Source organism: Saccopteryx leptura, chromosome 9 (genome assembly GCF_036850995.1).
Source record: "Saccopteryx leptura isolate mSacLep1 chromosome 9, mSacLep1_pri_phased_curated, whole genome shotgun sequence".
NCBI lineage: Eukaryota > Metazoa > Chordata > Mammalia > Chiroptera > Emballonuridae > Saccopteryx > Saccopteryx leptura.
The window spans coordinates 92,771,921-92,784,310 of record NC_089511.1 but is presented as its reverse complement, the minus strand read 5'-3'; the positions used below and the strand labels follow the sequence as shown (position 1 = coordinate 92,784,310).

Sequence of the window (12,390 nt, the reverse complement as noted above, 5' to 3'; positions counted from 1 at the left end):
ATAAATAAATAAAATCTTTAAAATATATATAAATTAGCAAACCAAATACAGCAGTACATAAAAAAAAATCATACACCATGATCAAGTGGGATTTATTCTGGGGAGGCAAGGCTGGTAAAACATTCACAAATCAATCAATGTGATTCATCACATAAACAAAAGGAAGAACAAAAACCAAATAATATCAACAGATGCAGAAAAAGTATTCCATAAAATCCAACACCTAGCCCTGGCCGGTTGGCTCAGTGGTAGAGCGTCGGCCTGGCGTGCAGAAGTCCCGGGTTCGATTCCCGGCCAGGGCACACAGGAGAAGCGCCCATCTGCTTCTCCACCCCTACCCTTCTCCTTCCTCTCTGTCTCTCTCTTCCCCTCCCGCAGCCAAGGCTCCATTGGAGCAAAGATGGCCCGGGCGCTGGGGATGGCTCCTTGGCCTCTGCCCCAGGTGTTAGAATGGCTCTGGTCGCAACAGAGCATGCCCCGGAGGGGCAGAGCATCGCCACCTGGTGGGCAGAGTGTCGCCCCCGGTGGGCGTGCCAGGTGGATCCCGGTCGGGCACATGCGGGAGTCTGTCTGACTGTCTCTCCCCGTTTCCAGCTTCAGAAAAATACAACCCCCCCCCCCAAAAAAAAAACCCAGCACCCATTTATGATCAAAACTCTCAGTAAAGTTGGAATACAGGGAACATACCTCAACATGAGAAAGGCCATCTATGACAGACCCACAGCCAACATCATACTCAATGGGCAAAAGTTAAAAGCAATCCCCTTAAGATCAGGAATAAGGTAGGGGTGCCCTCTTTCACCACTCTTATTCAACATAGTTCTGGAAGTCCTAGCCACAGCAATCAGACAAGAAGAAGAAATAAAAAGCATCCAAATTGGAAAAGAAGAAGTAAAACTATCATTATTTGCTGATGATATGACACTGTACATAGAAAACCCTAAAGTCGCAGTTAAAAAACTACTGGACCTGGGCCCTGGCTGGTTGGCTCAGTGGTAGAGCGTCGGCCTGGCGTGCAGGAGTCCCGCATTCGATTCCCGGCCAGGGCACACAGGAGAGGCACCCATCTGCTTCTCCACCCCACCCCCTCTCCTTCCTCTCTGTCTCTCTCTTCCCCTCTCCCAGCCAAGGCTCCATTGGAGCAAAGTTGGCCCGGGCGCTGAGGATAGCTCTATGGCCTGTGCCTCAGGTGCTAGAATGGCTCTGGTTGTGGCAGAGCAACGCCCTAGATGGGCAGAGCATCACCCCCTGGTGGGCATGCCAGGTGGATCCTGGTCAGGCGCATGCAGGAGTCAGTCTGACTGCCTCCCCATTTCCAACTTCAGAAAAATACAAAAATAAAACAAATAAAAAAACTACTGGACCTGATAAATGAATTCAGCACAGTGGCAGGGTATAAAATTAATATTCAGAAATCAGAGGCATTTTTATACAGAAACAATGATCTGTCTGAAAAAAGAAATTAAGAAAACAATCCCCTTCACTATTGCAACCAAAAAAAATAAAGTACCTAGGAGTAAATTTAACCAAGGAGGTTAAAGACTTATATTCTGAAAATTACAAAACATTGATAAAAGAAATCAAGGAAGATACAAAAAAGTGGAGCATATACCATGTTCATGGTTAGGAAGAATACACATCATTAAAATGTCCATATTACCCAAAGCAATTTATAAATTCAATGCAATGCCAATTAAAATACCGATGACATACTTCAAAGATATTGAACAAATATTCCAAAAATTCATATGCATATGAAACCAAAACAGAACACAAATAGCATCAGCAATCTTGAAAAAGAAGAATAACGTGGGTGGTATCACACTTCCGGATGTCAAGTTATACTACAAGGCCATTGTACTCAAAACAGCCTGGTACTGGCATAAGAACAGGCATATAGATCAATGGAACAGAACAGAGAACCCAGAAATAAACCCACACCTTTATGGACAATTGATATTTGACAAAGGTGGTAACAGCATACAATGAAGTAGTCTCTTTAATAAATGGTGTTGGGAAAATTGGACAGCTACTTGTAAAAAAATGAAACTAGACCAGCAACTTACACCATTCACAAAAATAAACTCAAAATGGATATAAGACTTAAATGTAAGTCATGAAACCATAAGCATCCTAGAGGAAAACATAGGCAATAAGCTCTCCAACATCACTCTCAGCAATATATTTGCTGGTTTATCTCCACGGGCAAGTGAAATAAAAGACAGGATAAACAAATGGGACTATATCAAACTAAAAAGCTTTTGCACAGCTAAAGACAATAAGAACAAAATAAAAAGGCAAACCACACAATGGGAGAACATATTCGACAATACTTCTGATAAAAGGGGTTAATAACTAAAATTTATAAAGAACTTGTAAAACTCAGCACCAGGAAGACAAACAATCCAGTCAAAAATGGGCAAAAGAAATGAACAGACACTTCTCCAAAGAGGACATACAGATGGCCAATAAGCATATGAAAAAAAGCTCAACATCACTAATCATTAGAGAAATGCAAATTAAAACCACAATGAGATACCACTTCACACCAGTCAGAATGGTGCTCATCAACAAAACAATACAGAATAAGTGCTGGAGAGGGTTTGGAGAAAAGGGAATCCTCCTGCACTGCTGGTGGGAATGCAGACTGGTGCAGCCACTGTGGAAAACAGTATGGAGATTCCTCTAAAATTTAAACTTCGAACTGCCTTTTGACCCAGCTAACCCACTTTCAGGAATATATCCCAAGGACACCACATCAATGATTCAAAAGGAGAAATGCACCCACCCCATGTTTTTGGCAGCATTGTTTACAATAGCCACGATCTGAAAACAGTCCAAGTGTACGACAGTGGACGAATGGATTAAAAAAGCAGTGGTACATATACACAATGTACCATGAAAAAGAAGGAAATCTTACTTTTGGTGACAACATGGATGGACCTTGAAACTATTATGTTAAGAGAAATAAGCCAGGCAGAGAAAGAAAAATACCATATGACTTCACTTGTTTCAGGAATCCAATGAACAATATGAACTGAGGAACAGAATAGAGACAGGTGGGATCAAAGGGTCCAGAGGGAAAGGGGATGATACAATGGGATGAGAGCAGTAAAGCAAAACCTGGAGGAGAGCGTTGAGGGGAGGAGGGCAATGGGGATGTTCTAGGGGACATAGGGGAAGGGGGGGAGGTATTCAGGGGGACACTATAATCTAGGTACACCCAAAAATTAAAATTTTAAAAATTTTAAAAACAAAAGAAAACAAAAAAAAAGAACAAAAAACCAAACACACACCAAGGTTATCTGTTATCCCATACTTTCTGATCAATATGACTTTTTAATTTTTATTTTTAATTTATTCACTTTAGAAAGGAGAGAGAGAGGGAGAGGAGAGAGAGAGACAGAGAGAGAGAAGGGGGAGGAGCAGGAAACATCAACTCCCATATGTGCCTTGACCAGGCAAGCCCAGGGTTTCGAACCGGCAACCTCAGCATTTCCAGGTTGACGCTTTATCCACTGCGCTACCACAGGTCAGGCCCTGGTCAATATGACTTAATCGGGTTTTTTGGTCTTTATTTTTGCTGGTTTAAAAAGTAATTAGTGAACTACATCATTTCTGTAAATGTCACCGAGGCTGTACAATTTCCATATGCTGAGTACTGCACAGATGATTTATTATAAACTGACTTCTCCAGAGCAATCCATGTATTTATTTTATCATACAGAATGGAGGTTCTGGCACTATCCAAGAACAGAGTTCCCATCCTCTGACAAATTCTGGGAGCCTTGAATTCATTGTATGCAAATTGGAGATAATAACTATTTACATCTAAGGCATACTGGGGATCAGCTGAGCTAAGTTTATAGAAAGGTGTTAACACAGTGCCCAGAAAGGGTCCAAGAAATGGTGCTTATTACTGTATGTATGTATGTATGTATGTATGTATGTATGTATATCTTAATGAGCTTTTATTAGCTATGTCTGTTAAAGGTTTTCTCTGCCCTATGACTTGCTTTTAGATTTTAGAATACATTTCATTATGCACATTCCATTTTTATTATAATTATGACCATCATCATTTCTAATACAACTACTGCATCCCTGATAATACCATTTCTTTAATAATCACAAACCTTAATTCCTTCAACATGGGATAAACACCTACCACACTGCTATAAGTCCCTGTCATAAACCCACACTGACCACAGTAACTTACCAAATCTGCTACTTTAGCCAAGTCAATCATCATGTTAATGTCAGATCCACATTCAATAATGGTGAGTCTGCGCTTTTTACCTATAAGTGGAAGATGAAAATTAAACTTTTTTAAAAATCTTGGAAAACTGTTATCTGTTAACTCGAACATTTTTAACTATATATAAATACATCAGTAAAATACTGTATACACTTACAGGAGTAGACCAGAAGTTCATTTCACACAAGAAAACTTATAAAATATATTCCATATTGGTTTTCTTGCTATGTTCTCTAACTTTAAATATCACCAGAAGCCTATTCATTTGAATAAAGTGCTCAAACAGGTAAAATTCCGACAAGAATTGGCAGACAAGTAGGCTTCATGATGACCCTGATCCTGCTGTTCAGCAGTGGGCTAAGGCTTCTATCTCCATCAAAGCTTCCTGTGTTTTCATTATAGCTAAAAACATCCTTGGCCTGACCTGTGGTAGCGCAGTGGATAAAGTGTCGACCTGGAATACTGAGGTCACCGGTTCAAAACCCTGGGCTTACCTGGTCAAGGCACATATGGGAGTTGATGCTTCCTGCTCCTCCCCCTTTTCTCTCTCTATCTCTCCTCTCTCTCTCCCCCCCCTCTCTCTAATAAAAATGAATAAATAAAATCTAAAAAAGTAAATAAATAAATTAAAAAAAAATTTTTTTTAAATAAAAAATAAAATAAAATAAAAACATCCTCAAATCTAATGTAACAGAATGTTCATAGAACAATCATTATCTCTAAACTAAGTTTAAAGAAATCACCACCATAACAAATATCCATTAAATACAAAGAAAAGCCTCAATCCAACCACAGATGACCCTTGAACAATCAGGGGTTAAGGATATCAACCCCTGTGCAGTGGAAAACTTGCATGTAACTTTTGACTCCCAGAAAACTTTAGTCATCCCTTGGTATACATGATGAATCAGTTCCAGGACCCCCACAAGTAGCAAAATCCGCAGGTGCTCAATTCCCTTGTATAAAATGGTAGGTAACATTGCCTGACCTGTGGTGGCGCAGTGGATAAAGCGTCGACCTGGAAACTCTGAGGTTGCCGGTTCAAAACCCTGGGCTTGCCTGGTCAAGGCACATATGGGAGTTGATGCTTTCTGCTCTTCCCCCCTTCTCTCTCTCCCTCTCTCTCTCTCTCTTTCTCTCTCTCTTCCCCTCTCTATAATGAATAAATAAATAAAAAATCTTTAAAATGGTAACATTTAACAAGGCATAGAGTTGGCCTCCGCATGTGCCGATTCCCAACCATGAACAGAAAATACTCTTTTGGTCCATGATTGGTTGAATCTGTAAAGTTGAAACCTAGGGATACAGAGAGCCAATAATACATTTATTGAAAAAAACCCACATATAAGTGGACATGTGCAGTTCAAGGGTCAACTGTCTATTAGCTATAATAAGAGAGTTCAGATTCTACCATTGCCATTTTGGGAATTTGTTTCATCTTCTCTCAAATTTAGAAAAGTCATCATCTATCAATGCAGGAAAAAGAGAGGAAAACTCCCTTACTCCCTCCAGAATGGAAGCACCTGCCATATAGGAAATGCAAGTGCTCACCCTGCTGCCCTGTCCAGGCCTGCCACCATTCAGAGGGGAACACTAGCAAATCCACACTGCAGTCAGAGTAAGGTAAATTTAACCTTTTTCTAAAGATACAGCCAACTTAGAAAAACTACAGAAGAGGTAGTATGAAGTGACAATATTACCACAACATTTGCCAGTCAAAAAAAAAAAAAAGTTCAATAAGGCCATGACACGCATGCTTTTCAAATGGCAACACTTGTTATTTCAGTCTGGGGTAACACCCTCCTACCTGACACAATTGTTACAGGGCCTCTGATCTCTGTCAGCTTCTGCTTGGTGAAATTCCGAATGAGGCACTGAATCAAAGTGCTCTTTCCAACTTTTGGAGGCCCCATCACCACCACCACTATTGGTGGGGGCTCTAGTGGAGTTCGATCAACCACTGGGATATGATGTTTTTTTGTCTTCAAATCCTGAGTTCTATTTGTAAAAAAAAAAAAGTAAATTTATTTTCAAAATATAAAAGGTTTATTCTTATAAGTAAAGATTTTAAAGACAGCGGAACTTAACTTGCTAACTTCTGGCTCCAATCCAAATAACCACTTTGGTAATATATAACAGATTAATTTCAACAGTGCAGAATGTTAAAACTATACAATATTTTTTTTTTGTTGTATTTTTCCAAAGTTAGAAGCCAGGAGGCAGTCAGACAGACTTTTGCATGTGCCTGACCGGGATCCACCCAGCATACCCACCAGGGGGCAATAATCTGCCCATCTGGGGCGTTGCTCTGTTGCAGCCGGAGCCATTCTAGCACCTGAGGCAGAGGCCACAGAGTCGTCCTCAACACCTGGACCAACTTTTGCTCCAATGAAGCCTTGGCTGCGGGAGGGGAAGAGAGAGAGAGATAGAGAGGAAGGAGAAGGGGAAGAGTGGAGAAGTACATGGGCGCTTCTCCTGTGTGCCCTGACCAGAAATTGAACCTGGGACTTCCACATGCTGGGCCGATGCTGTACTGCTGAGCCAACTGGACAGGGCCAAAACTATACAAATTTTAAATTTGGTTGCATTATTAGTTGATTACAGTAGTTAAAAAGGAAAAAAAGGATGAAGGCAGTGTATCATAATGGACTAGAGCAGAAGCTATGCCCTGGTGAGGTAGCTCACTACGTTAGAGCATTGACCTGATATGCCAAAGTTGCAGGTTCAATCCCTGGTCAGGGAACCTATAAGAATCAAACAATGGATGCATAAATAAGTGGAACAACAAACTGATGTTTCTTTCTGTCTCTAAAATCAATAAATAAATTTTAAAAATTAAAAAATTTATTTTAAAGAGCAGAATCTATGGCAGGTGTCTCAAACTCGCGGCCCGCAGGCCGCATGCGGCCTGCCGAACAATTTTGTGCGGCCCGCAGACTAATCCACGGGCCGCACAAAATTGTTCGGCAGGCCGCATGCAGCCCGCGGGCCACGAGTTTGAGACCCCTGATCTATGGAGTTAAATTTGGCTCTCCCACTTCTTGGCATATAATAAGGCTCTGTTAAATAAGCTATTTAATATTGCACATTACAGTGATATAAAGCATATCCAGGAAAAAGAGAAACACATAAGCACATCTATTACCACAGAAGTTGTTTAATGTTTACGAACAAACAAATTCTATAAAGAAAAACTCTTAAGCTTTTTTCTTGGGCAAAAAAAGCCAATCAGTACACAGATGCGGAGCTAAGGCAACTTCCACAGGAAAGATTTCTTACATTTTAGTAAATAAAAAACATGGCATTGCACCTCCATGTCCTTTACAGTTGAATAGACTACTGTATCCAAATGTCACCTGGAGAGACCCCTCTACTGTTTATAAAGAAAAAAAATGAAAGAACCGCTAGGATCCAGCTAAATATACCTGTGAAAGGATCGAGCCATCCGCACAGCAGACTGGACTGCAAAAGCTTTGGGGTTTCTCTTCTGGGCACTTTCTTCATCTCCAAGCTGGAGATTCTGCAGATGCCGTTTCTTTTTATTCTCCGCTTTAGGTCCACTGTTTTTCTTTCTGTGTTTCTTCTGGTCCTTAGTCTCCATGGTGGCTTTTTACCAATTCACAAGTAACTCTAACCTACATTGTATGAGGTGGGGGCAGGGGAAGCATTTTACAATCCCAACAACAAACAGGAAAAAACAGTACATTTATTTCTTTAAAAAGAGATAAGTATTTGTTCACCCAAAGGGGTGGAAATTGCTTAATATGATGCCCAGTTTCACTGCTGTGCTCTGCTATAAATCAGTTCTGTCTGTTTAGGGTATACCATCTTCACTTACTGTATCAGCATTGTCCATTTCTGCAGTGATGGCAACATTGTATAGCTACACTTTTCAACACAGCAGCCACGAACCACCTGTGGCTACTGAAAACTTAAAATGGACCAAATGAAACTGAGAAACTGAAATTTTATTTTAATTAACTCAATTCTAAGTTTAAACAGTCTTATGTGACTAGTAGCTACCATATCATCAGCCCAAAATATTAACTGGACTAAAGTGGCTTCCAAACTTAAAACCTTTTTTTAAGGTACTTATTTATTTATTTTGTATTTTTCTGACGTGAGAGCGGGGAGGCAGAGACAGACTTTCCCATGCGCCCGACGGGGATCCACCCGGCATGCCCACCAGGGAGCGATGCTCGGCCCATCTGGGCTGTTGCGTTGCAACCTGAGCCATTGGTAGCACAAGGCGGAGGCCACATGGAGCCATCCTCAGAGCCCGGGCCAACTTTGCTCCCCTGGAGCCTTGGCTATGGGAGAAGAGAGAGACAGAAAGGAGAGGGGGAGGGGTGAAGAAGCAGATGGGCGCTTCTCCTGTGTGCCCTGGCTGGGAACTGAACCCAGGACTTCCACACACCATGCCGGCGCTCTAACACTGAGCTAACCCGCCAGGGCCTAAAGTATTTTATTTTTAAAAATTAAAGCAGTCTGACAACTTGCCAACATGATAACTATTACTTTTAGTTTGATTCTGTAAAACTTTTAAATTATAATAATCACCTATACACACTTAAGTATCTACCTGTGTGAGATGTGACTGGCAGTGGACTATGACTGGGGGCCACAGCGATTTGCAGAAACCCTTACGACTTCTGGGCGTCCCCAAAATTCATATGGCCCATAAACCGAGAACAAATGAATTAAGTTTTTTTTAAGAAATCTGGCTGCATACAATATGAGCACATGTTTAACAAAAAAAGAGGAGCGAGAGGCAATCACCTCATATAATTAAGGTACTGAATTATCTTCAGTTCAATAAATACGTGTGTCTGCCTACCCTGTGCCAGAAGATGGCTACAGCTGTGACCTGACCAACAGAGGGAATTCAAACTCAAGTCTTCAGCGATAGTGAGGGCCACATCACAAGGCGGCACCGCGGAGGGTCAGTGAGAGTCTCCCCTAAAGCAGCGGAAATAGAAAGTCCATAGACACCAGCACAAAGAAATGCTACTGCCCGGCATTTAGGACAGCTGGGCTCCAGGGGCACTTTGAAACTAAATAGCTGCGATTTCAGGACACGATGTTCCTTCTCTACTATACCTTGGTGTCGAACTTGTACATCCCCGATGCCTTTCTCCTTGGGGGGGAGGGGGTAGCAGCGCATCTTGGAAAGAATAGATCTGGCCAAGGTCTTAAGCCACTGACTAGGATTGCTCCCAGGACACGATCCCAGTTCTCCCCGCCCTCTGCTCCCCTCCAGGGTGTCTGCACAAGTGCATCACCCACGCCTCCCGCAACCTCACAGCACGACTCCCGCAGGGACTAAACACGCCTGTCCGGCGCCTGCGCATCACGGGGACGGACTGTCCGAGACACAGACCGAGGCCTCACCTTGCGCTCCACTCTCGATCTTGCCTTGGAGACCCCAACGCCACCGCGGCCGTCACCACATTCACAGCAACTCCTCTTCAGATCCGCGTGGACAGCGCCGGAAACGGAAGAGCGCCATGTGCTCGCGCTCTACTCGCCGGGGAAACAAGGCGGGGGCAGAAGAAAGAGACCCGCGGAGGGAAGACGCAAGAAAGACTTCTGATTGGCTGAAGGTGCATGGCATCCCCGCCCCAGGAATCTGGTTGCAGGAACCACGCAGCGTAGCACTCAAGGAGGGGCTAGTCATGCGGGAATCCGGGCACCGCGCCTGAGCGGCCCCTGAGGCCGTAGAGATCGTGCGGCCCGGTATCCCATTCCAGTGCCGGACGGGAACCGGAAGTGACGTTCAGTTCTGGTCACCTTGGAGAAACCGCGCTTTCCCGACTGGTCTAGCGACTCTCACTCGGTTGGTAGCTGAGGCTTGTCCCCTTGCTCTTCTTGAGTACAGAGTTGGACATTTTTCCGGCTCCGTCCTTGCTGTAATTCCCATTTTTGCTGGGACCGTTAGACTTTGAGGACAGGGACAAACTGGTTGCCTTTCTCTTTCGTTGTCAGTTTTTGGGTTTTTTTTGCTGTGCAGAAGCTTTTTAGTTTTACATAGGGTCATTTATTTATTGTTGCTTTTACTTTCCTTGCCTTTGGGATCAAGTTCACAACAACCCCTTTGAGACCAAGGTCTATAAGTTTAGTGGCTGTTTCCTTCTATGTGTTTTATTATTTTAGGTCTTTTTTTAAAAGAGTACTTTATTTTTTTTTATTTGTTTTACAGAGAGAGCGAGAGTCATTGAGAGGGATAGATAGGGACAGACAGACAGAAATGCAGAGAGATAAACATCACTCATCAGTCTTTCGTTGTGGCACTTTATATGTTCATTGATTGCTTTTCTCATATGTGCCTTGACCGTGGGGCTACAGCAGACTGAGTAACCCCTTGCTGGAGCCAGTGACCTTGGGTCCAAGCTGGTGAGCTTATTTCTAACTAGGTTGTACCAGTAGAGCCCAAGCTCTACGTCGATCAGGCGTCCCTGATTCGACTTCCCCCTGCAATGGGACACTCCTTATTAGCAGGGCTGGCAGCCTCTTTGAGACTACTCTTGAGGCGGCTATGAGGATGCTACTGTTAAATGCCACCAAAAGAAAGACACGACCGACACACAAATTAGTTGCAATAATCACACAGGCAATTTATTACTCACAAATTCTTTCAGCGTGCCTGGGTACAACTTAAGGGGGCCCCCGTAGGCTGGCTTTGGTCAGAGTTCAGAGTGGTGTGGAGACAGTCCAATCAACGTTGGAGTCTGGGCGACTACTGCAGCAGGGGCCCCTCAGCTTTAGTACCCTTTCTGGCCAATGCCTTTTAACAGGTGTCAATCTACAGGATTATCACCTCAAACTACCTTTTTGGGAGTACCTCGCAGGGAACCCCCTTTATGTCAATCTACTGAAATGTTTACATTAAACCACTTTTTAAAATGTTCTTATTTTCATTAATTTACAAAGTTAATGTAAATAACACCAAGCCACTTCTTATCTATGTATAACTTCACACATACTAACTGGGCTCTGCTTGTAAGTCAGAGTCTGTTTATCACATTACAAAGTTATGGCATTAAGCCACTATATTAATTCCTATTCAATTGGCATAACTTAATTTTAATAATTATTTTTAATATCCTTTTTAATTACTTTTATATATCATCCATATTTTTATATTTTTATATATTTAATTATTATAACCTTATATTACTACAACACAGATGAGCCTGCGCTCAAACTGGTGACCTCTAGGTCTTGAACCTGGGTCCTCTGCATCCCAGTCTGAGGCTCTATCCACTGAGCCACTGCCTGGTCAGGCTATTATTTTAGGTCTTATAGTCAAGTCTTCAATTCATTTTGAGTTCATTTTTGTGTATAATGTCAAATACTTTATATTCATTTTTTTGCAAGTGACTTTCCTGGCACCATTTATTGAAGAGACTTTTTTCCCCATTATGTTTTTGGCCTCTTTTCAAAATTTAATTGCCCATATACATACACGTGGGTTTATTTCTGGTATCTCAATTCTGTTTCATTGGTTTCTGTATCTTTCTGCCAATACCACACTGTTTTGATTACTGTACCTGTGTAGAATATAGCTTTTTGTCCCCCCCCTCCTCAGAATTGCTTTAGCTAATTGGGGTCATTTGTTATAATATATGAATTTGAAGATTCTTTTTTCTGTGAAAATGCCATTGCGATTTTGGTAACAATTGCATTAAATTTGTACATAGCTATAGGTAATATGTCCATTTTAACAATGTTAATGCTTCCAATTTATGAACAAAGAATATCTTTCCATTTCTTCAATTCCTTTCAATTATGTCTTATAGTTTTCAGCATACAGGTCCTTCACCTGCTTTGTTAAGTTTATTTTATTCTTACTATTGTAATTATGAATGGGTTTTTTTTTCATCTCTCTGATATTTTATTGTTCCTATCTATGTAAGTAATCAATGGATATTTGTATGTTGCTTTTGTATCCTGAACTCTACCGTATTTGTTTATTTTTTTCTAAGTGTTTTTTGTTAGAGTCTTTAGGGTTTTCTATCTGTAGAATCATGTCATCTCCAAATACCTACAGCTTTATCTCTTTCCCAATTTGGATGCCTTTTATTTATTTTATTTTATTTTATTTTTTCCTATTAACTTTGGCTAGGACTTTC

General features: G+C 41.7%; 1 protein-coding gene across 1 annotated transcript in view; it reads right to left on the bottom strand.

Annotated features, from left to right (window-relative positions):
- Positions 1-9,781, bottom strand: part of BMS1 (BMS1 ribosome biogenesis factor) — a 60,938-nt gene extending 51,157 nt beyond the window's left edge. Inside the window, exons 1-4 of the mRNA XM_066348939.1 lie at positions 9,650-9,781; positions 7,684-7,893; positions 6,066-6,256; positions 4,220-4,299 (exon numbers count right to left, since the gene is read on the bottom strand). Of these exons, the coding sequence (XP_066205036.1) occupies positions 4,220-4,299; positions 6,066-6,256; positions 7,684-7,859 (447 nt within the window). The 5' untranslated portion in view covers positions 7,860-7,893; positions 9,650-9,781. The remainder of the gene's footprint in view (positions 1-4,219; positions 4,300-6,065; positions 6,257-7,683; positions 7,894-9,649) is intronic.
- Between the last annotated feature and the right edge of the window lie 2,609 nt (positions 9,782-12,390).